The sequence below is a fragment of the Gekko japonicus genome, unplaced genomic scaffold (genome assembly GCF_001447785.1).
Source record: "Gekko japonicus isolate JY-2015 unplaced genomic scaffold, Gekko_japonicus_V1.1 scaffold1056, whole genome shotgun sequence".
Lineage (NCBI taxonomy): Eukaryota > Metazoa > Chordata > Lepidosauria > Squamata > Gekkonidae > Gekko > Gekko japonicus.
The window spans coordinates 144,457-167,334 of NW_015161431.1; the positions used below are offsets into that span (position 1 = coordinate 144,457).

The 22,878-nt window shown below is 43.1% G+C and overlaps 1 protein-coding gene across 1 annotated transcript; it reads left to right on the forward strand.

Moving 5' to 3' along the window:
• The first annotated feature begins 13,462 nt into the window (after window positions 1-13,462).
• Window positions 13,463-21,641, forward strand: H3F3A (H3 histone, family 3A). Its single transcript, XM_015428977.1, has 4 exons — window positions 13,463-13,587; window positions 15,109-15,263; window positions 16,244-16,397; window positions 21,084-21,641. Exons 2-4 carry the CDS (start codon window positions 15,136-15,138, stop codon window positions 21,210-21,212), a joined length of 411 nt encoding a protein of 136 aa, XP_015284463.1. The 5' UTR covers window positions 13,463-13,587; window positions 15,109-15,135; the 3' UTR covers window positions 21,213-21,641.
• The last annotated feature ends 1,237 nt before the right edge of the window (window positions 21,642-22,878 follow it).

A 22,878-nucleotide genomic window follows, 5' to 3' on the forward strand; every position in this document is an offset into this window, starting at 1 on the left:
GGGACAGCAAAGGATGAGATGGTTAGACAGTGTTATCGATGCAACGAACATGAAATTAAGCAACTTCCGGAGCATGACGGAAGACAGGAGGGCCTGGCGTGATGTGGTCCATGAGGTTGCGAAGAGTCGGACTCGACTGTGCAACTGAACAACAACAAAGTGCCTTTGTGGACTCCTGTCTATATATGTTTCTTAATGATACATTTTAATGGATTATCACAATGGCACATATATTATTCCATGTGTTCTCTGAATTTTGAGGAGATAGTTTCCATTTAAAAAAATGACAACATGCTATTTGTAATTAAATGGAATGTGAACAGATGCTGGGTCTCATGTCATCAATATAATGATGGGAAACTATGTATTGTGATACTTAACATTAAGCTGTACATGAACTTTCCGCTACTTTGTGTTGTAAGAATAGGAATGGCATATTACTTCTGCATCAAGACTACTCTGACTGGCTAGTGCACTGAATGCTTCCCAGTTGGAGATTAGTTTCTCAATTTTGCTTATTCATAATTTTCAATGCACTTTTTAAGTGCTTTACAGTTATTACCTTATTTATCTTCATACAGCTTCTGTGAGGTAGATTAGATTGAGACTGAAAAAACTGTAATTTACCCAAAGTCACACAGCGTATTTAACAACTGAATAAGAATTTGATCCCGAATCTTGCACACCCCAAACAAATATTCCAGGCCATGTACCACCTTGGCTTTTCGTGTTAATGGGAAAAGTGCTTGGGATCAATTCTTACATAAAGTCAATATGTGCACAAATAGTAGCAGTTCAAGGATTTAATGGCAAAAGGACATCTAGGCCATATACACATAGATATAAAGTTGTATTGTTACAAAACTTAGTACGTCTAGAGCTGGTGGAGTCCAGTGAGCTAAGTGAAATGTTCAGATCCTATCTCTTAATATCATCCTTTCTATTAAATGGGTAAACACTGTGACCTTGTCAGATGAGACTCAGAGTCTAACAGCCTTAAACATGAAAACAGAGTCAGTGTTTTCCAGTGGAGTACTGCACTTGGGTGAAGAAGAATCTTCAAATTTAAGGATTCTTTTACATGGCACATTTTCCCTTCATAGAGATTGTTGTTTTCTAGCCTTAATCACATGATCTCAGTCTCAGTCCCCCATCAATAAAAACATAATCACATAATATCATAAAATATTATTATAATGCTATATCTTACAGGATTTTGGTGAAGATTACAAAGTAATAACTGTAAAGACTTTTGTACAGCATAAGACACTATAGAAATAATAAGTGTCATGTGGATGATCATTAATAATATGCTAGGGACAGCTGTAGCCAAATGTGGACTTGGGGGATATGTTCTCCAGGGGCTTTGCTGCATGGGGGTTTTTTTTGGTTTTGGCCCCATACAGCATACTGTTTTGGTTCATCCTTGGATTTCCACAAGCATTTTTGTGACTTTGCTTTTCACTTCTTTTTTTGGTTTTCCTTTTTTCTGTTTCTTTTGAGACCACTTTTATGCTGATCTTTTTATGGAAGCTGATTTTGAGTCACCTTTTTCCTTGTGCATAATGTTTCTTGTCAGTTTTCTTTGTCCCACCCACTTTTCAATGATGGGACTGTTGTCATTGTCAACGCAATCCCTCCCCCCCACTGAAGAGGAGTGGTTTCATTTTTCTTAACTAAAAAAACCAGCACTAAAATAGTGGTATATCAATGCTGTTCTAATGATAGGTTTAGCAGATTTTCTGAATTCCCAGCTTTCATTTGTTTTGTTTTTTAAAGTAAATCTCTGGCCTTTTCCCTTACAGAGATATGCCTTTTCCCTTATATCTCTGGAAGAGTAGGGGACAGAGACTTACTTTTTTTATACAACAGGAAAAACTGAGTAATACTTTGTAACAAATTATTTTATGCAACATTATGTAATATGCTTGGCTCTATATGTATGGTTTTATATGATTTTATATGTATAATCCTCTTTTTTATAGTAACCCTCTTTTAAGGCATTGTTTTATGCCAATAAAGGCTGACTGACTGACTGACTGACTGACAAAAGAGGAGTAAGTACATGCACTCCATTACTGGGCTAAGGCCCATCCTCAAGCCTGACATTCTTAGATAAAGCTCCAAAGTCATAATCTTATTGGAAAGTTACTATGTTAAAAATTTCTTGTTACTCCATCAACAAGGCCTCAGCCTCCTTGTTGTCTCCTGAAACACAAGATTTGTTTTAGATCTGTTTTGATTATGGCAAAGCAGGAAAAATGGGTAGACTTTTCAGAGGAAAAAAACAATTGGCAAAATACATCTCCATCCCATTTGATTTTTATTCTCCCTGAGCACAGGTTCTCTGACTTTAATTATAGTTTACAGAGAGACACTGTGGAAAATTATTTAATCTTTAAATCAAGACTGGATTCTAGTTTTCCTAATTAGCACCTGAATGTTTGCAGTGTTGCCCATACAGCCAGTCTGAATTTAGGCATATGAATATCACCACATATGAGAGGTCAAACATCAAATGGCCTTGTAATATGTCTCTTGGAACAGAGTTTGACACTGTTTCTAATCATCTGGAGTTTGTAAAACAGAGTTAATGATGTGGTGCCTTAGATGATCACCTGAAGAACCCAAAGTAAAACAAAAACAAACCCACACATACACAAAACATAACACAGAGATATTTCCTTGTTTTGCAAATGGGATGAGAATTGATTTGTTAACTCCTACCTAATGACTACTCAAGTTGAATTTCCAGTAGCTGGGAATTTCCAGATTACTGAAACCCCACCCATATCTGCTCGGTTCATCTAAAACACTTGTATACAATGAAATGTCTGTTATTTGCCTTCCTCTAAGTGTAGAATGAATTAAGGATAAAAGCATGTAAGACTGGAACTTTGATTCTGAATTGGATTTAATTCTGAATCAGCACCTTATCATTACAAGATTTAAAGAGGTCCAGGTTTGAACCAGGAAGTCCTGGGTCAAAATTCCAGCTCATCCATGAAGCTCACTGAATGCCATACTGTCTTTCTCACAGGATTATTATGAGGATAAAATGGGATAATCCCCATGTATGCCGACCTTGGAAAATGCATATGTGATAATAAGAGGCATTTGCAATGCTATTTATGCAGCAGGGAAGATCTGAAGAATGACAGGGCAGATGGAACCACTCTCTCAGACGCCACACTGAACCATCAAGGAAGTCACGAGGAAAGAGTATGACTACAAAGCATGCCTTTTGTACTCTATTACTTTAGGTTGTTGGACAATGGGACAACAATCAGAACAGTTTCGCTAAAATGAGAAAAAAGAGCACAATTCACTAGGAATGGGTTCTGTACAAACTACATTAAAATGAACTGGGTTTACACAAAAGCATGCATGTACTCTTGCATGGCTCTAAGATCTTTTTATTTGTTTATTTAAAATGGGGGATATTTGGTACACAATCCAGTTAAATTTAAACACTTCGCAGTTTCAGTGGGAAAGTTAAGCAAATATTAAAACTTCCCCATTCACATCAATGAGTCTTCAAAATACTTTGACTAGATCATGCCTGTAGTTTGTCAGTGACAGATTATTCCTAAATGAATTGATGACATCTTTACACTGATCAAGGAAGAAAAGCAGAGTATTGTTCAAATAGTGTGACTCTATCTCATCTGAATAAAGAGATGTCAAGACTTAGGAAGATGATGAGAACCAAACCCCATATATATATTTCAAGGAACAGCACAATTGTCCTAGAGAATCCTGCAAATCTGATGCACTAATGTCTTCAAATCGTTTTCAGGTGTTTTTAATGTCATGTCCCACATTTTATGCACAAAAGTGCCATAGAAATTATAATTTTGTATGGGGCTAACAAAAAGCATTCTGCAACTTCGTAAGACTCCAATTGCTACATTCCCTTGTATTGCCAATTAAACAGGTACAGCCAGTTCTCAAGGTGATGATTTAATTACTAAGAACTACTCATCCAGTAATTCTAACAGCGGTGCTTCAGCACTGTTTCAGGATCTTACTCCTGTGTTTTCATAATGTAAAGGGACTGACGTAGTAGGAAAAGGAACCTGTCTGATAAATTCTTACATCCTGATCATCTGTGCTCAGCTGTGACAACATACTTTGCTTGCAACAGCAGAGCAATAGCAGCATCCTGTTTCTAGCAAGTGGTGTATCCATTCAGCTATGCAGCCTGTCAGTTACAACTATTGGGTTAAACTGGCAGAGTCGGCTCTGACAGTATACATTTCTATCTTACAACTAGTTGAACTTATACATGTACTGTCTGATCTGTCACTTGAAAAACAAAAACCACTAAAGTTGGTTACACTAATGCTACAAAAAATGTCAACATTAGGTTTCCTCTTGAAGCTGGCTGCTTTCCTTAATGGTCAGACATTTTTTATTCAAACAGCATAAGAATGTTTTTCATTTACATGAGTCTTGGAATTATAATATTGAGAATTCTTCTGTATCTTAATTATAATTCATTTTGCTCCTGGACCCATTTATTTATTTAGTACCACCAATGTACATGTACTGTGAACTCAGTTTCATGGCTATTATAAGGTGTTAACAAGTATTATCAATGGTAAGTATATGTAAATGTGAGCAGCTGCTCTCATGACATGTTTTAGGATTTCTGGATTATTTATTTGTTTATATCCTGTCTCATGACCCAATTGGCTTTGAGGATAGATTACAAAATGCCACTTCCAAAATCATTAAAAATAACTCACAAATGTTCATACATTTGCAGTAAAAGAAACATCACAATTAAATCAACAGGAATGACCCAGGGTAACCCCACAAGCAGCAAATACAAATTAAAAACATCCAGTACCATACCATATAAACATCTGTTAGAACAAAGAATGTTTTAACTAATTTTTTAAGGTGAGGACAGAACTAGTATGGCAAGCTTCCTTAAGGAAGGAATTCCAAAGCAAAGATGCCACTGATGCAAAAGCCCTGCCCTTCAGCCCTGCTCTTCTGACCTCACAGAAAGCCAAAATTTCAAGCAGGGCCTCCCCTAACAACCTCAGCACAAACAGAGATGGAACTGAAATTGAGTGCATACAGATTGAGTATTTGTTTATGGTCATAATTGATGAGGTGAATATGGCTTTTGGATGACCAGAGAATATGGCTTTTGGATGACCAGAGTATTGGCTGGCTTACAGAAAGTTTTTATCAGCTGCTGAACTTTAGTAATTTCTAAAGCTCTTAAATGTTAGACTAGAATCTGGAAGACCCAGGTTTGAATCGCCAGTCTGCCATGGAAGCTTGGTGGGTGACCTTGGGCCAGTCACACACTGTCAGCCTAACCTACCTCACAGGGTTGTTGTGAGGATAAAAAGGAGGAGAGGAGACTCAAGTGAGCAGCTTTGAGTCCCCACTGGGAAGAAAGGAATATAAATGAAGTAAATAAAATAACATCCCGGACCCTAACTGATCTAGTGCTAGGGATTGTTTGTGACATGGTTTATAACTGTTATCTTCCTCTGTTATCTTCCTAGCCTACATTACCTGCTCTGCAGTACAGTTTTCTTCTGCCATTGCCTGTTCTGAAACATCTACTTCTAGTTGCTTATTTTTACTATTTATTTACTTCAGAAATTTTATCCCCCTTGATTAGACTAACATATTTACAAAGTAAAGTTGGAAGAAAAACCACTAGTTTGGATTCAGTCCCCTTACCTTCTAACACAAAACAGGTGTTCAGAGCAATTTGTTGCATTTTAACTAACAGGATCTGAGTTGCTGAGCCAGTGTACAATAAAACAGGGACCATAGTGTATAAAGTACTTCAAAGGGATAAAATGTTTTAAATTGTTATGATTTACTAAACTACAGCTGTCAGTTTCAAAATTTAAAACAAAGGACCAGCTTTAAACCTAGATTGGAAATTAACCATCTAATAATCATTATAATCCCATTGCTATAGTACGTTCAGGTAGTGAATGACATGCTATTTTCTCTCTGTTTTTTAATCTAAGCATAACAAAGGGTAGAGCCAAGTTAATGTAAAAAGTTGGCCAGTGGAGGAGAAGTTATATGGGATGTAGATTTCTTCTGCTCAGCTATTACTTTCCACTACACAAAATCCTTGTGGCCATTGGGCCATGCAAATACTAGAGATTAGTAAATGCCACTTTGAGCACAATTAATTGCCCTTCCATGTTTTGCACCTCACAATAGTAGGGTCACAAAGAACAGAGTTACTCAAAAGCTAGTTAGGCATGTGAAGAGGGAGAGGAAGTATGTTAATGAAATGAAAATACAAAGTTGCATTTTAATTCAGTAAGCTATTTAGAAGGTAACAGTAACAGAAAAACTATTTTAGGCTGCGGTCACACGGAACATTAGCCACGCTACAGAGACGGAAGATAGGCGGATTTTCCGGGCGCGATCACACAGCAACATCTGGGAAGCGTTGAGCTCCTGTGGCGAACCCGAGGCTTCCCGCCGAAGATGCGGAGTTAAAAACTAGTACCTCCGAGGTACTAGTTTCCGGAAACCGCGGGGCAAGGGCTGGCATCTGATTGCGTTTCCGGTGGTGGCATCCGGCGCCCGCCCATGTCCCTTCGCAAACAGTTTTCCCCCCACAAGTCTCCACAAGATGCGCACAAGCACCCAACGGGCGCATGCACACAAAGAGGAAAGCGAAAGTGCCGTTTCAGCTTTAAAAAAAATTGAACCCGTTTGTCACGGCAGTGGCGCCTAGCCATTGCTGGTGTGATTGCACCGTGCCGCTTCTTTGCCGCGCTGCAGGATCGTTGTGTGATCGCCACCCTCGTTTACCCACTGGCGCAGAGGGATGGACCCGTGGTGTGCTGCCGGCGCATCTGATCGCGTAATTGCGGATCAAACTGCGCCGGGGCAATTAGCCACGCCTCCCCCCCCCCGCGATATCCGGCCCGTGTGACCGGGGCCTTTACAGATTTTAAATAGGAAATCTATTTTAATAGGTTTTCAGTACTGTTGACAAAGTGTTCTAATGTGCCTGAGTGTGTACAGTTTGGTTCTAAAGATATTAATCTTCTAGGACCCAGCAATGGGGACTAGGTTCAAATATGGGGTATTCTTCTGGGGAACCCCCCAGTCTTCAAACAAATGTGGAAAAAAACCAAAATGGAGGATGAGGTTTAAATCCCTACCCCCCACAAAGACAAGAATACTATATGTACTTGTCAGACAATGCAATGGAGTTTACCCATCAGGTCAGCTGTGGGGCAGATGAAGAAGCATGAGCTGCTGCCACTGCCTAAGACAGACAGGCAGACAAGAGAGACTGAACCAGCACTGCATGTGCCAGGTAGACAGGCAGAAGGGGAGAGCCAGAGCTGCCACATGTGCCACAGGCAGGAAGGAGGAGAAGAGACATGGAGCAACTGCTGCATGAGCCAGGCAAGTGGAGGCAGCAGTGCTGTGAGTGAAGGGATGGGGAGCTGGAACTACCCTGCTGCCCCCTCCCCACTATGTAAGCCAGACTGCCATTGCCCGTTGCTTTGCAGGCAGAAGGGCTAGCTGGTGAGTGCTTGTCCCATCAAGGGAGGCGAGTCGAGAAGGATGGGATTCCCCACTGAAAGTCTCACTGAACCCCTCTGAAGGGCTCATTGGAGCTTTGGGTGCATGTTTATGAGTTAAACTATGAAACAGCATGGGAAGAAATGGTTAAACACAGAGAGCCAGCTTGGTTTGGTGATTAAGAGCAGCGGACTCTAATCTGGAGAACCAGGTTTGATTCCCCATTCCTCTACATGAAGCCTGCTGGGTGACCTTGGGTCAGTCACAGTTCTCTCAGAGCTCTCTCAGCCCCACCTGCCTCACAGGGTGTCTGTTGTGGGGAGAGGAAGGGAAGGCAATTGTAAGCTGCTCTGAGACTCCTTTGGGTAGTGAAAAGTGGAGTATAAAAACCAACTCTTCTTCTTCCCAATAGTCACTTCCCAATATAATTATCAGCCTCACCCTACATTCAGATGTCAAGACAATCCTCTGACTGTGATGGATTCAAAACTGGCTTGTTGCTATCCTTGCATGCTTATTTCCCTTCTCCCCTTGTGTGCAGAAATTAACTGAAGGTGTTCACCATTTAATTCCAGTTTCCAGGGAGGCATGGCTTTTTCTGGGGGACCATGCCAGAATGGATTTCTGGAACCTTTTCAACAAAATTCTTATTAAAATGTTTAAAAGTTCATGAGTTTTCAGTATACAGATTGAAAACTTCATTTGCCTCTTGAGAGTTCTGGCACTTCTTATTTTTATTCTTTTTAAAGCCCTGCAGGGATGAAACAAACTCCAATTTGACCAGGCACATACATTCAGACATTGCAGGAAACGGAAATTTGATTCAGGGTCTCTGAAACAAGGAAGCTGTCCACTGCATTCACACACAAGAGGAGGAGGGAGGAGAGTGCATGAACACAGGTTCACGTCTGCCATTTAGGTTTCTTGTGGTGTCTGAATTCATCCTGTATCATTTAACACAAAAGTGCTTGTGCATGGCTCATCCTAATGTTGATCTTGTTCAAAGGGTTCATTTACTTTTCCAAAAAGATTTTTAACACAGTCTAAAAACCAATTTAGCCAGATTACTGGGTTTAAGAAGATTTATCTCAAAGATTTCAGTGAAACATACTTCTAAGCATGAATGCCAGGAATCACAGCTTCAAATGCACTTATTCAAAGTTCAGCTGATTTTGATCCAAATTCTTATCTTTTTGATGAAACAATCTTTTACATAATATTCAACTCTGAAGCAGCTGGTTCTGCCTGTTTTCAAAAAAAGCTGCCTGTGGAAAGTGTTGACTGGCTGGCCATTGTGACAATCACAAAGCCACTTTAAAAAGGAAGCACATGCCAGGAATTTCTCTCTCTTCTCTCTCTCATTTTAAAAGAAGCCTGCCTGGATCAGTTCTGGATTCAGAGTCAGACACATGTATCATTACTTAACTAAATACAGGGCAAGCAGAGCTCATCCCAAACCAGAAAAAAAAATGGCTCCAATAGGTATGTACACAGGTACACCTGTACATACTCTTAATTTACTTACAAGTTGTGTTCAGTACAAAGAATTATTAGATAACAGCATAAGAACATAAGAGAAGCCAATGTTGGATCAGGCCAATGGCCCATCCAGTCCAACACTCTGTCACACAGTGGCCAAAAATACCAGCAAATAAGCTAATATCAGCTCTTATGTATGGATAAGCTTACCTTCTCTTTTATGCTTCCCAGTATGATTTGGAGGAGCAAAAAAATGGAAGAAACGCATACAATATTTGATAGTACTGCTATGTAAAAACTTTTGCAATGAAAGGAAAGTCTGTCCATACAATGAGATGATGAGGACATTTCCAATTTAATGGCTTCTCATGCTGGGGGGGTGGGGGCTCTGAAATACATACCAAACCAAGCAAACAAATCACAGGTATTGTGGAATCTGTCAGTCTACCTGGTCCTAGTGAAAGCAATGAGAAGGAATGGGACAAGTCCCGTTGAATAAAATGGGATTTACTTCTGAGTAGACCTGCTTAGGACTGGTAGGCAGCAGTGCAGAAAATGGAGGTCTACACACTGATGTGAGTGGGAAAGGTTGACAGGCTTACAACAGTACGATTTGTTGAGTTTCCCCCCCCCAAAAAAAAGGTTCCAGAGAGTGTGGAACACCAAATCCCCCTTTTGACACATTCTAACCCCTTCCCTTCATGCCAATGAATAACAAAGTTTAAGTCCCTTTGATATTTGATCTCTGATGACTTATTCACCTCTACCCCTTTCCCTAGCAGTACAAATTAGGTGCATGAATGTTACATAGGAAGCTCTTGACTGAGCGTAGAGTTTGTGATACAGACGTAAAGAAAGGGGTTGTCTGAGTCAGACATACTGGGCTCACGCCCTTTTAGGGCTTTATACAGCCAACATCTTGAATAGCCTCAGAAGGCTCTTGGGAGCAAAAAGTGTGCTGATGAGGTGGTTTAAGTCACTCTTGATCACTCAGCTCCATAGTGTCCTGAGCCCCTGGAACAGAGCAGTGTCATAGAGGGCTCATTCTAGTCAGCTAGTCTCATAGTTAAGAATTGATGTATTTGAAATGAATCTCCCAATTCATGGAACTCAAGAAGTCAGACTTATGTCGTTAAGACCCAAAGCAAATGGAAAGAATCATAGCTACAGTGGAATTAGTGAAATATGTTCCTAACAGTCACCAAAATCCAGAGCTTTTACCACCTTTCCCTTGCAACAGCTCCCTCATAAATCCCTTCCTGGTGATTAAAATTTCTGAGCAGAGAGGCACCTATTTTATGACACTATGAGTGGGTGTGTAATCAAAAGCACAGGGTTGGGGGCCTATTAACAGGGGGTCTCCAGAACCTAGAGCCAACTTGGACCAAGTAGAGGATGCTGTTGAAACTTGTACAAAAGGGTGTCTGATGGTCTGTAGAAAGCAAAGTGCCCATGGATTTTTTTACCACACTCACTAGATCTTATTTGTTCAGATTTAGGATCAGCACAATGTCCTAATCTTTATTATACTATGCAGATAAAGGAGGAATCAGTATGGTAGTTCTACAGACAGGCAAAGCATAAAGAGAACAAACTAGAGATCTCTGAATCAGTTAGGTTGGTGCTAGTAAAGTCATTAGGGCTAAAGCAATGTTTCCAAACCTGTGGGTCAGGACCCAAAAGTGGGTCGCAGCCCATCCTTTCCTAATGACCCTTTCTATCCTTATCTTTTTTCCTCCTGGCCAGCTTCTCACATCCTCATCTCCCCTCCTTCTTTGTGACAAGAATGGGGGGGGGTCATCAGGCAACTGAGAGCCAATGTGGCGTAGCAGTTATGAGCCAGAGGACTTGAATCTGGAGAACCACTCCTCAACATGAAGCTTGTAGGGTGACCTTAGGCCAGAACTCTCTCAGCCCCTCCTACCTCCCAGAGAATGTGATTGTAAGCTGCTTTGAGACTTCTTACGGAAGAGAAAACTGGGGTATAAAAACCTACTCTTCTTCTAGTAACTTTGTACCTGAAAGAAGGGGAGACAGACTGGAAAGTAGGTGGGAGCTGTTCAGCATACCATGGAAAAACTTGAGGACAGAATGAGGCATGTATAAGCATGGGTTCTGTCTTGGTGCTGCTCCTTAAGCCACCCAAAGTCTTGCCCAGCCCCCTGCATTGCTTCACTGCCCTCTACCTGCTGTGGAAGATATACTGCACCAAGCCCCTTGCCGCCAAGTTCTTCACCGCCATCTGCCATCTTCACATATCTCCTCAACCCAGCGCCCCCCAAGCACACCTCCTCAAACTCTGGCTCTTGCCCAGAAGAAGAAGAGGAGGGGGAGGAGATTGGATTTATACCCCGACCTTCACTACCCAAAGGTGTCTCAGAGCGGCTTACAACCTCCTTTCCCTTCCCCTCCCCACAACAGATACCCTGTGAGGTAGGTGGGGCTGAGAGAGCTCTTGACAGAAACTGCTCTTTTTCAAGAACAGCTCTTATCAGAACTATGGCTTGCCCAAGGTCATCCAGCCAGGTGCAAGTGGAGTGGGGAATCAAACCCGGTTCTCCCAGATTAGAGTCTGCACACTTAACCACTACACCATACTGGCAGAAGAAGAGATGAACTCCCACTTGCTTGGGTTTCCAATGGGGGCAGCTGCACCCTTTGTGTGATGGTTGCTGGTTCCTCAAAAACATCTGGTTGGGCACACTAGAAAACAGACTGCTGGAATAGATGAGTGCCAAAGTCATAGTTTGCCCAGGGCCCCCAAAAAACTTGGGCCAACCCTGGATGGGTCACCATTGCAAAAATATCGGTAGCCACTGGGCTAGAGCCAATGCTCCCGCTAAGCTGTGGAGTCTTGTGAGCAAAAATTCTACTTTGTGAGCTACTGGCATTAAAGTTGCAAGCCAGCAATTTGACTACTGCATAAATGAGTTTGCTCTGGAGCCGTCCTTCCTGAGCTAAGACAAAAATGTGTGAGCTGGAGGCTAAAAAACTATGAGCTAGCTCACACTAACTCACCTTAGAGGGAACACTGGCTAGAGCATACTGTCTTCGCTTTAGCAAGCCAGCATGGTATAGCGATTAAGAGCGGCAGACTCTAATCTGGAGAACCAGGTTTGATTCCCCACTCCTCCACAGGAATTGTGCTGGGTGACCTTGGGGCAGTCTCAGGTCTCTCAGAATTCTCTCAGCCCCACCTTCCTCACAAGGTGCCTGCTATGGAGAGAGGAAGGGGAAGGAGATTGTAAGCAATTCTGAGATTGCTTAAGGTAGAGAAATCAGGGTATAAAAACATTATCTTCTTCTTGCTGAAGATGTGGTAGATAATGTACTCATGGAGGAGCAAGAAAGTGAATCTTGAGGGCCAGTTCACATTTGCATTAACTCTGAGAGCCAGCTTGGTGTAGTGGTTAAGTGTGCGGGCTCTAATCTGGGAGAACCGGGTTTGATTCCCCACTCCTCCACTTGCACCTGGCTGGATGACCTTGGGCAAGCCATAGTTCTGTCAGAGCTGTTCTCTCAAGGACAGTTCTGAAAAGAGCTCTCTCAGCCTCACCTACCTCACAGGGTGTTTGTTGTGGGGAGGGGAAGGGAAAGGAGTTTGTAAGCTGCTCTGAGACTCTGAGTGAAGGGCAGGGTATAAATCCAGTCTCTTCTTCATTGGACATGTCAACACTTGTTGACTTGCAGATAAGTCTGCATTAAAAATATTTTGTTTAAAGTGATGTGGTGAAGTAATGTGGAAGTTGCTACAGTCAAAATGGCATATACCTTTTTAAGGAACACCAAATTTTCTCTTTTGTCACAACTTTGTCCACTCCTCCCACCACAGGGAATAACAAAAAAATTACGGACAGCCCCGTTTGTTTTTGATCTATGATGACTCATTCATCTTGACTCTCCCTTCAGTCCCCAAATGATTAAGGTGCATGTGTGAGACCTGACCCAGTCAGGTTTACACCAGAGGGTACTCGGGTCAGCTTAACTCGTGACCCTCCCTTGGGGGACCCAGCGGCGAGTGAGGTGTGAGTATGGCGGCGAGGTACGCTTCTCTCTCCCTCCCTCTCCAGAGACTCATGGTGAAGCGAAATCAAAGAGACGGTTGGCCTGACCTCGCGCCGGTTCCTGGCAGTTGGGGCCACCCCCACCGGACCGTTGGCCGTTGAACCGGACCTCGTGCGTCCGCCCGGGTTGCTGGACGGACGGGGGGGGGAGGCAGAAGCGGGCCAGAGGGAATCCCCGCTCGCTCTCCTTTTCCCCTCTCTCGCGGCGTGTCTTTTGTGTTTGTACACACAGAGGCGGCCGCGGGAAGCCTGGAGGAGGCAGGGAGGGAGGTGCGTGGGCGTGGTCTAGCTTTCCCTCCATTGTGCGCCATTGGCTGCGGGGCGAGGCGGAGGCGTGACCTGGGCGGGCGCGAGGCGTAGCTAAGCAGCGGCGACGGCCCTCACGAGTCAGCCATCTTTCAATTGTGCTCTCAGCCGCCGTCGCTGCCGCCCGCAGTCGCTTTAGCGCCGCCTTGCTCTTCCTTGCCTGCTCGGCAGCCGCGCTCAGCCCAAGCGGACGGGGGTAAGTCGCCAGCCTTTCCGCCAGGGCTCCCCGCGCCCCCCAACCCTGCCGGGGATCACTCCGGGCTGCTCTCGGAGCGCCCCTGCAAACTTCTGGGGCCCAGAAATGGGTCCGGGGGGGCAGAGGAAGCCCTCCCCCCCCCCTTTCCCAGCACAGCCAAGGAGCTCGGGCTGCTCTCGCTCAGCCACCCCAGCCCCACTTTGCACGGTTGTTGCCCCCCACTGCTGCCTTCGCCCCCACCCCGGACCCTCACCATCCGTCTCCCCAGCCCCTCGCCGACCCCCTCAGCCCATCATCGCCCTAGATCAGGGCTGGGAAGCGGCTGGAAACTAGAGGCAGTTGCCAGCCCCGGGAAACTCTCCTGCCTGCCTCTGCTCCCCACAGTTGTTGCTCAGCTTCACCATCTTGTCTCTTTTCTCTGGTCACCGACCATATTTTTTCCTATTGCATAAAAACAATAAAAAGGGAAGAAATGTGCCTCCGAAACGGTCGAAACCCGGTTAGATTTGGGGGGGTTCAGAGTACAAACTTTTCCTCTATCCCGCAGCCGGTCGTCTCCTCTGCCGTTTGTCTCTTCTGGGGGATTTTTTGGTATTATTTGTTGCTGTTTTATTATTTTTCCTCCCTCCTCCTCTCTGCCTCCCTGCAAAGAGACTAGGGCTGCAATTCGTGATTGTTTCCATTTTGTTGGGGATGAGTTTGCCAGTGCGAGGCGCTTGGGAGCCGGGCTGCCTGCTGGAATGGCAATGGCACGGGCAGCACCGGAAAAACTAGCCCCCCAAAAGTTCGCGGCTTTCTTGCATTTAAAGCCTGACTATTCACCCCCACCCCTTCGTTTGTAGAATCAAATGCGATTTCTCCGCGGCTTCCGTTTTTGTCTGCCTCTGAGGGCACCGCGCAGCTCGTGGAAGGGGGGCTCCGTGGCAGGAGAGCCCTCGAGGACTTTTCGTCCGTTCCCCGCACCCTTCGATCTCGCTCGTTCTGAAAGGGGTTTCTTTTTCTCCGTTTTGCTCAGTGTGGGCTTATAGATCAGACGTACGTCCCCCCGGCGTGTTCGGTAATTATTGGTACTTTTGCGCCGAGGGGGGGGGGGTGAGAGCCGATTCTTGCATGTTGTGTTGGAATCGTCCTCTAGTCTTGGCTGCTGCATCGTTCCAATTGTTAAGCGCTGGGCAAAGGCTGTATTTTAGTAATATACTAAAACCGCCGACATTTATTTTCGAGTTAAATAAATGAGAACGATGGCTCCACCGTCCATTTTATCATCCAATCTAGTACTTGGAAGGCTTTCTTGATGTGGCAAGCTGCTAGCTAGAATCTCGCAGAGTCAGAGTGGCTGTTATGCCTGAAACCGGAGGTGTGGATCTGCAACCTTTTTAATTGCTTACGGTTTTGGTGATTTTTTAAACATACGATGTTTTTAAGGTTTTTTGGGTTTTTTAAACTGCGTTTTCGGACAATGCTTTCGAGTGGCTGCCTTGTTACGGTACAGTGATCGCGTGGGTGATTTCTTGCCGATAGGTGTAAGGAAGAGAAGTTCGCGGGAATATGGCTCGTACCAAGCAAACTGCCCGTAAATCCACTGGTGGGAAGGCGCCCAGGAAGCAACTCGCAACAAAAGCCGCTCGCAAGAGTGCGCCCTCTACTGGTGGGGTCAAGAAACCTCATCGCTACAGGTATAGAAATGACCGGGAACAAAGCGAAGTGATGCAATAACCTCTTAACAATGCGGAAATGTTTATCTGAGCCGAACTTTCTGCTTTAAAGAAATATTTATGCTTTTCTTTCTTTTTTCTTTAATTCATGGATATTTTTGTAAGAGCTCGCTATTTCTTTATCTGACTTGAAACAATTCCAGACAACCTATATCGTATTTTATGTTGAATATTTCCAGAAAGATATAAAGTTGCTTATAATAATAGACGATTCTATTGATTAAATTGGTTTCTTTTAAAAATAAAAATCTTAATATATATTTGAAAAAAATAAATTCATTTTGAATTGCACTTAGAGTGTGCTGATAATGACTGCTAGATAACTAGAGCACTGTACCGATGCTTGTTGTTTCTAACTTGTACAAGTCTGATAATTTTGATTTATTTAAATTAGTTTAGCGCCGAAGTTGTTACTGTAAAACCAGATGGTGTGATTCATACAATATACCACTAGGGGGCAATAGTTGCATGCAGATAAGCAGGTAAATAAGGAGCTTTACACTTCTTTTACATAATTTTAAAAAACATTTAAGAGGGTAGACTGCAACTGACAGAACCAGTTGCAAGCTATCATGCCATGTCTACTGAAAACCTTTGTGGTTGATAATGTCAGAACAGAAGGAATGGCTACCACTTATCACCTTCCACAATATTTACACTTCTCAAAAGGGGAAGGGAAGCAAAACGAGGATTAATTATTAGACCCTTGCATTGTTTTTCTTCTCATTCTGCTTTTAATGTCTTTGTTCCCCTTCAATTGGAAGCATCTCCACATTAGGCCATTGCGTCATTTTGTAGAAGCTGGGTTGTTTACAGAATGTACTTATATGCTTGTGTCTTTATAGAAAAATGAAGAAAACTTTTGGGTTGCCTGAAATTTGGTATACCCGATTTTTTTCAGACTGATGGCAAAATCTTGTTAATACTTTGTTTGTTTAAAGGCCAGGTACTGTGGCTCTTCGTGAAATCAGGCGTTATCAGAAGTCGACTGAACTTCTGATCCGCAAACTTCCTTTCCAGCGCCTGGTGCGTGAAATTGCTCAGGACTTCAAAACAGATCTGCGTTTCCAGAGCGCAGCTATTGGTGCTTTGCAGGTATGTTGTTATTTTAGGTTGCCTTTAAAAAAAAAAAAGATTCTACCCCCCTCACCAATGATAACAGTTCTTAAGTTGTTTGACCATACAAATGATCAAGTGTTTCATGCTAGTAACTGTTGCTTTTCACCAAAATTTTTATATTGGTTGTGTTGAAGTATGCTCTTTCTTTTTGTGAGTGATTTAGTTCTAAGCAATCTTTTAAAAAGCTTTGGGTGGGGGAATATACTGAAACTTTCTTATGAAAGTCATTTAGCTAGCTCTTTAAAATACAGGCACAATTTACTACTGTCTTAGAGATGACATGGGGATGTAGATTTATTAACAGAAATGACGTGCAGAGCACTTTCTAGAGTGCAGCCATTGACAGTACTATGCTGTTGGTACGTGAGAGAGAGTGTGATTGGTTACTTCTATACACTCATGTAATTGGTTGAGCTGTTTCTATGGTCAGTCAAAATTTCATATGATTGGTGGTTTTCAGAAGTGAGCACCCATGTATCTGTAGGTGAGCTGATAAGTGCTAGCATTTAATTTGTTCAAGTAATTAGATTCATAAAATGAGACTTTTTTATCTTGTAAACTGAAATATAGGGCCTCACAGTAGTTATCTGCTGAAGAATCTTCATTCTAGGTTAACCCATTATTTTATTCTTGCATCTTTCAAAATGCATTCTTGTGTTTTTTACTGAAACACAAGGTACACAACATTAATTCAGTCCCCTTCTAAGTGGGGAGAGAGACTTTTTAGGTGATGCATTGCTTCTTTGCTAAGAAGTACCCTTCCTCTCTTCCTGAATGTCACTAGGAAGGGATTATGCACATTTCTGTTGTGTGACATTCGTGTAATACCTAAACATCTTTTAACTGGTCTAAACTGTTAAAGAGAGAATGCTGGATTTGGCCTTTTCCAGCAAGTCAAGTTTTAGTATCAAATAAAATGCAAGACTTCAATATTTGAGGTGGTGAACAAGTATGAGGGGGACTTTGTGCTTTATAATAGTTTAAGCAACGTTCATTAAATTATCAGGGTATAGCCAGAAAACTTTGGTTGGTGGGGCATTGAGAAATCCTGTGGGGCACTTGCTCATCCTTGGGCAAGCCGTAGTTCTGATAAGAGCTGTTCTTGAAAAAGAGCAGTTTCTGTCAAGAGCTCTCTCAGCCCCACCTACCTCACAGGGTGTCTGTTGTGGGGAGGGGAAGGGAAAGGAGTTTGTAAGCCGCTCTTTGGGTAGTGAAGGGCGGGGTATAAATCCAATCTCTTCTTCTTCTTCTTCTTCATCCTTCCAAATGAAATGCTCAATCAGCAAGGTTTTTTTTAAAGCAACTAACGGAAGAAACATCTCTCATATGACACTTACTTATACAAAACTTACAGAAAACGACACCACAGACAATACTGTGCAAGAAACTTGAAGGGGGAGGGGAGATTCAACAGAGATGGGATTTATTAATTAATTTATTTTTTGGCCAGGGATGGATTTCTGGAAAAGCAAACCTGCCTGCCTGCTTAAGGAACAAAGCGTTCCAAAAGGGGGGTTGAAGGCGAATTCCAAATGGCCCAAAAGACAAGAGGCTGTGGCCCTTTTCCACAAATGCCTCCTTCCCAAGCCCCATCCCCATTGCCTGGCCCAGTAGAAATCCCCCCAGCAGCTGCTGCTGCCACCCACACAGCTGGATGAGTGACGGACATGGCAGGCAGGACTTGCTGCAGTCATGTGATGCCAGCACATGACTGGGTCACATGACTGTGGTGAGGTCTGCCTCCCTCATCTGTCCACTCGCTCGGCCTGCGAGAAGGAGAGTCGGTGTGATTAATACTTGGCGAGGCAGCTAACAAGCATTCCAGCTGCGCAGTCTCTGCCTCCATGCCCATTGCTGGGCCAGCAGGTAAGGTCACAGCCAGGGGCAACAGGAGTTGTGGGGCCTGCACCATGAGTGATGGGGCACGGGCCCCTAAGTGCCCCACCGTGGCTACGCGCCTGATTCAATATCTTCTTTATTTGTGGTGATTCCTGTAAGTTGCTGTTGTGTCAAGTGTTACATGTGAAATATTACTATATGATGATACATGGAAGTCTCTGGGCAGGAGCAAAAGCCATAAAGTATGTTATCCTTTCACATGTGATGCTTCTCTGCACAAGAGTGACTTGCATGTGAATGCTATTGAAAAGTTCAACACTGATAAGCATCCCTTGGTTTCACAGCTATACTTGGGAAGGCTGTTCTTTACACTAGTCATATGGCTGCCCTGTATTTGGAGTGGAGTCGCCTGTTTCACCTGTTGTGCTGTTTTCACAGCAATGGCCAGAAAGGGCTATCTAGCATACCTGTCATGGGATTCAAGCTCTGCCTGTTTTGTCTGATACAGTGCTATCGCTGCCTGCCTTAAGTGGACAGAGCTTTAAGCAGGAAGTGCTCACAGCTTCAAAAAGAAAAAGACGAATCGTAGAATCATAGAGTTGGGAGGGACCTTCCCCCCACGCCCCCAGTGACCGCTATTCCATGCCCAGACGATGACAAAAAAACCGCCAGGATTTCCACCCTAAATGGCTTGGAGGAGAATTGCTTCCTGACCCCACAGTTGTGAACAGCATTTCCCTGGATGTGTAAGAAAGGGCCACAAGAACTAAGCAGTGATGCAACCCTTCCTCTCATGATCTGCTTATGTTCACAGAATCAGCATTGCTGTCAGATGGCCCTCTAGCCTTTGTTTGCAAACCTCCAAAGGAGGAGAGTTCACCATCTTCCGAGGAAGCCTGTTCTACTAAGGAACTGCTCTGTCAGGAAGTTCTTCCTAATGTTTAGCTGAAAGCTCTTCTGATTTAATTTAAACCTGCTGATTCTGGTCCTTCTGGGGGAACAGAACAATTCTGTACCATCTTCTATATGATAGCCCTTCAAATACTTGAAGAGTCAACATTTAAAGAGTGTAGGAAGCACATAATAAAGGTGCCAAAGGGAAACCCAATATACAGTTCTGTAGGATGTGTGTAGATTCTTGACCAGGACTACACTAGACAGTGATGAACTTCAGCAGGCCTAAATTTGCAAATAAGTAACATAGGCTGCCTGCAGTGTATTGTGACCTGCCCAGTGTCTGACAACACATTGTAGCTCCAGGCAAATTGCAAAACCCAGTAGATTGAAGGGGTCCCTGTTGAGTTGCTGGCTATTGCTGGTGGGTGGCTGCCTTGGGCTTTGGCTACAACAGCTGTGTAGGCCTGTAGTAGAGGCAGTATCCAAATTACTATGGCTCTGCCTGCCTCTCACAAAATGGTGGATTATTTTCTTCAACCATTGGGAAGACTGACCTGTTGTTAAATTAGTGTGCAACATTATGTGCAGACTTCAAAAACAATGCCCTAATGTTAGGCACTATAGCGTTGGAAAGTTGTGTTTATTTTTAGCAGTGAAAGTTGTGTTTATTTTTAAATTGAAAGGTAGATATAAATGTTCTAATAAATAAAAACGTCATAACCCTAAAGTAGTAAAGTTGGAAGGGACCTAAAGATTATATTATCCAACTACCTGTACTGATGTAGGTCCCACCTTACCCAGATATAGTTTTTCTAGAAGACAGTTATCTGAATATCCCAGTTTTAGTTTGCGAGAAGCAGAGAACAAGAAGGACTAAGATTTGTTATGCTAGCACTGTCTGTAAGCAGTGTTCCCTCTAAGCTGAGTTAGGGTGAGCTAGCTCACCATTTTTAGCCTCCGGCTCACACACTATTGTCTTGGCTCAGGAAGGAGGGCTCCAAAGCAAACTGATTTACGCAGTAGCCAAATCACCGGCTCACAACTTTTAATGCCAGTAGCTCACAAAGTAGAATTTCTGCTCACAGGACTCCACAACTTAGAGGGAACATTGTCTGTAAGTAGGGTTGCCAAGTGTGAATTCAGCCGCAGCGAGGGACTCCCGGCTGGAGTGTGCATGCACCGCATTCACGTCGCCCAGAAGTGACGCGGGCACGCGGGGGGCGGGGCCATGACCATCCGAGGGAAAACTATAGAGTTTTCCCTTGGATTACTGTGGCCCCGCCCCCGGCGTGCCCGCGTCACTTCCAGGCAACGTGCACGTTGGGGTGGAGTCCCCCCCGGGGCCCAATCCACCAGCGGCGGGGAACGGGCCTCTGGGGAGACTTGGCAAGCCTATCTGTAAGGTACTGTTTGTAAGGCTAAGGGACCACAAATAATTATCCTTCAGTCCTCTGAAGGCTTTTAATTGTAATTTCAGTTGTAGAGTAGGTCTGTCACAGAATTCTCTTGAAATGGGTCAACTTGCAATGCATTACCTTGGCCATCTTACATAGTGGATCATGATATAACAGTGGCTTGTGAGAAAATTGATGGGCTGTCTGGAGAAAGGTCTGGGGTGGGGGGAACAAAGGAGAAACATCTAAGGAATTCACTTAGGGTGTGGAACTAGTAAATGGATCCCAGGAAATAAATGTTCTGTAGAGTTTGTTTGTAAAAAACACAGGAGATTTGGTACACAGACGAGTTTTCTGAAGCCAGTGTTGTACGTTACCTGTTATGGAGTAAATTAAAGAAGCCTGCCACTTATGAGAGGAAAAACCTGCATATCTGTTCAGAAGAAAGGTGTAACAAAATTAAAATGTTTGTATTTGCTTGAGGATTTTGGTGCTTTATTTTTTAAAACATCTGAATTCTTCTCTTCAATAGGAGGCAAGTGAGGCCTACCTGGTTGGCCTGTTTGAAGACACCAATCTGTGTGCTATCCACGCCAAACGTGTTACAATCATGCCAAAAGATATCCAGCTAGCACGCCGCATACGTGGAGAGCGTGCTTAAACTCTACTAAGATGGATTTGCCATTTTCAAAACAAATAAAATCTCTTCTTCCTGTTATTGGTAGTAATGAACGTTAGATATTTTTTTCCATGGGGTTAAAAGGTACCTAAGTATATGGTTGCAAACAGAAAAATAGGGGACAGAATCGGGTATTGGCAAGCTCTTTTTTCATTTTCATTTGTGTGTGGATTTTTAATATAAACGTGGGGACATATAAAGCATTATTGCTATCAAAAACCATTTCAGTGAACAAGTTTCAGCAGTTCAACTTTATAACAACTATAAATATGCCAGTCAAACTTTTCTGGACAATGCCAGCATTTGGATTTTTTTAAAAAACAAAATAAGTAAATTTCTTATTGATGGCAACTATATGGTGTCTAACATTTTTATCATACAGTAGATTCCACCCATTCACTATACTTTTCTAACTAAGTTGTTCTTCATGCAAGTACATGTTTTTAATGTTGTCTGTCTTCTGTGCTGTTCCTGTAAGTTTGCTATTAAAATACAAGAAATAACATTTGCTTATTGTGTTAATTTTTAACCCTGTCATTTTGACTGCTAGTTACATAAGTCTGTGCCAAAATGAAATTTAATACACTGCATCTAATATACTTAGTCTACACTGAAAACACTTAGGGCTGTGTGCTATCATGGTTCAATTGTGAATTACGAACGGGATCAGAAATCTTGTGCAGGAATATAACTCATGTGGGTAGAAATCACTCACTATGGGCTGCCTTTTTCCCATGGTACTAGCCTTTGAAGCAGGCAGGGCTACATGTGTTAGAGGTGCTATGTGTATATTGCAGCACTACTGCAGAGGGTGCCATATTGCACAGATACTGCCATTTCTGTGATAGCAGCAGTATCCAGGCTAATTCAGCTGCTTGTGGTTTACAAGTGGCATGGGCTGTAGAAATTCAAGACTTTGTGGATTTCTCTCATCATTCAAAATACAGAAACTGGTGATTATGGCCACTGGTTCATATAACTAATTTTCTGTCTTCCCTTTTAACCCCTCCCCTGGGCAGGGTGTGTGTGTTCCCGGGCTCCAGAAACAGAAGAAGCCATTTACTGTGGCTGCAAGAATCAACCATTATGATCAGGTGTTGGCTCCACCACTGTATTCTTACCTCTAGCTGCTTCCAGCAATTATCCAGAATAGGTAATACATGTTGCCATGTATGTTTTACCACTTCACAGGGTCATCTCTCCCTGTGCCCTCCCCCAGCAATAGTTAATGGGCAATTTTGCAGAAATAAGCAAGAGTCAACCCACTGGGTTAGATGGGATGAATGCTGTGAAAAAGGTAAGATGTGCACAGTCCTTTAAATGATCAGTGGTTGCTTTATACTCAAAAGGACTTCTATATGGTTGGAACTCATACAGTTCCTTACAGTTATGAGTAGAGTTAATCTTGCAAAATGCGGCTTCCCCACCTTTTAGAAAAGCTGCTACTCTTAAGGGGATCCTCTGAGATGGTACTGATAACAGCACAGGCAACTTTCTCCACCACTTTTTGGTTCATTTTTAGAGTTTGCTTTTCCAGTTAAATATTGAGGTATAATCTTTTAAAATCAATGAATTATTTATTCAGCGTGCTGAATTCAGTGATCCAACATGGTATGTTCATAGCAGACTGTCCTCACTGTCCTGAATA

Excerpts from the sequence above, each read along its gene's own strand:
- H3F3A (XM_015428977.1), top strand. The coding sequence starts at position 15,136 with ATGGCTCGTACCAAGCAAACTGCCCGTAAATCCACTGGTGGGAAGGCG. Across the intron at positions 15,264-16,243 it reads AAGAAACCTCATCGCTACAG|GCCAGGTACTGTGGCTCTTC; the intron begins GTATAGAAATGA and ends GTTTGTTTAAAG. Across the intron at positions 16,398-21,083 it reads CAGCTATTGGTGCTTTGCAG|GAGGCAAGTGAGGCCTACCT; the intron begins GTATGTTGTTAT and ends TCTCTTCAATAG.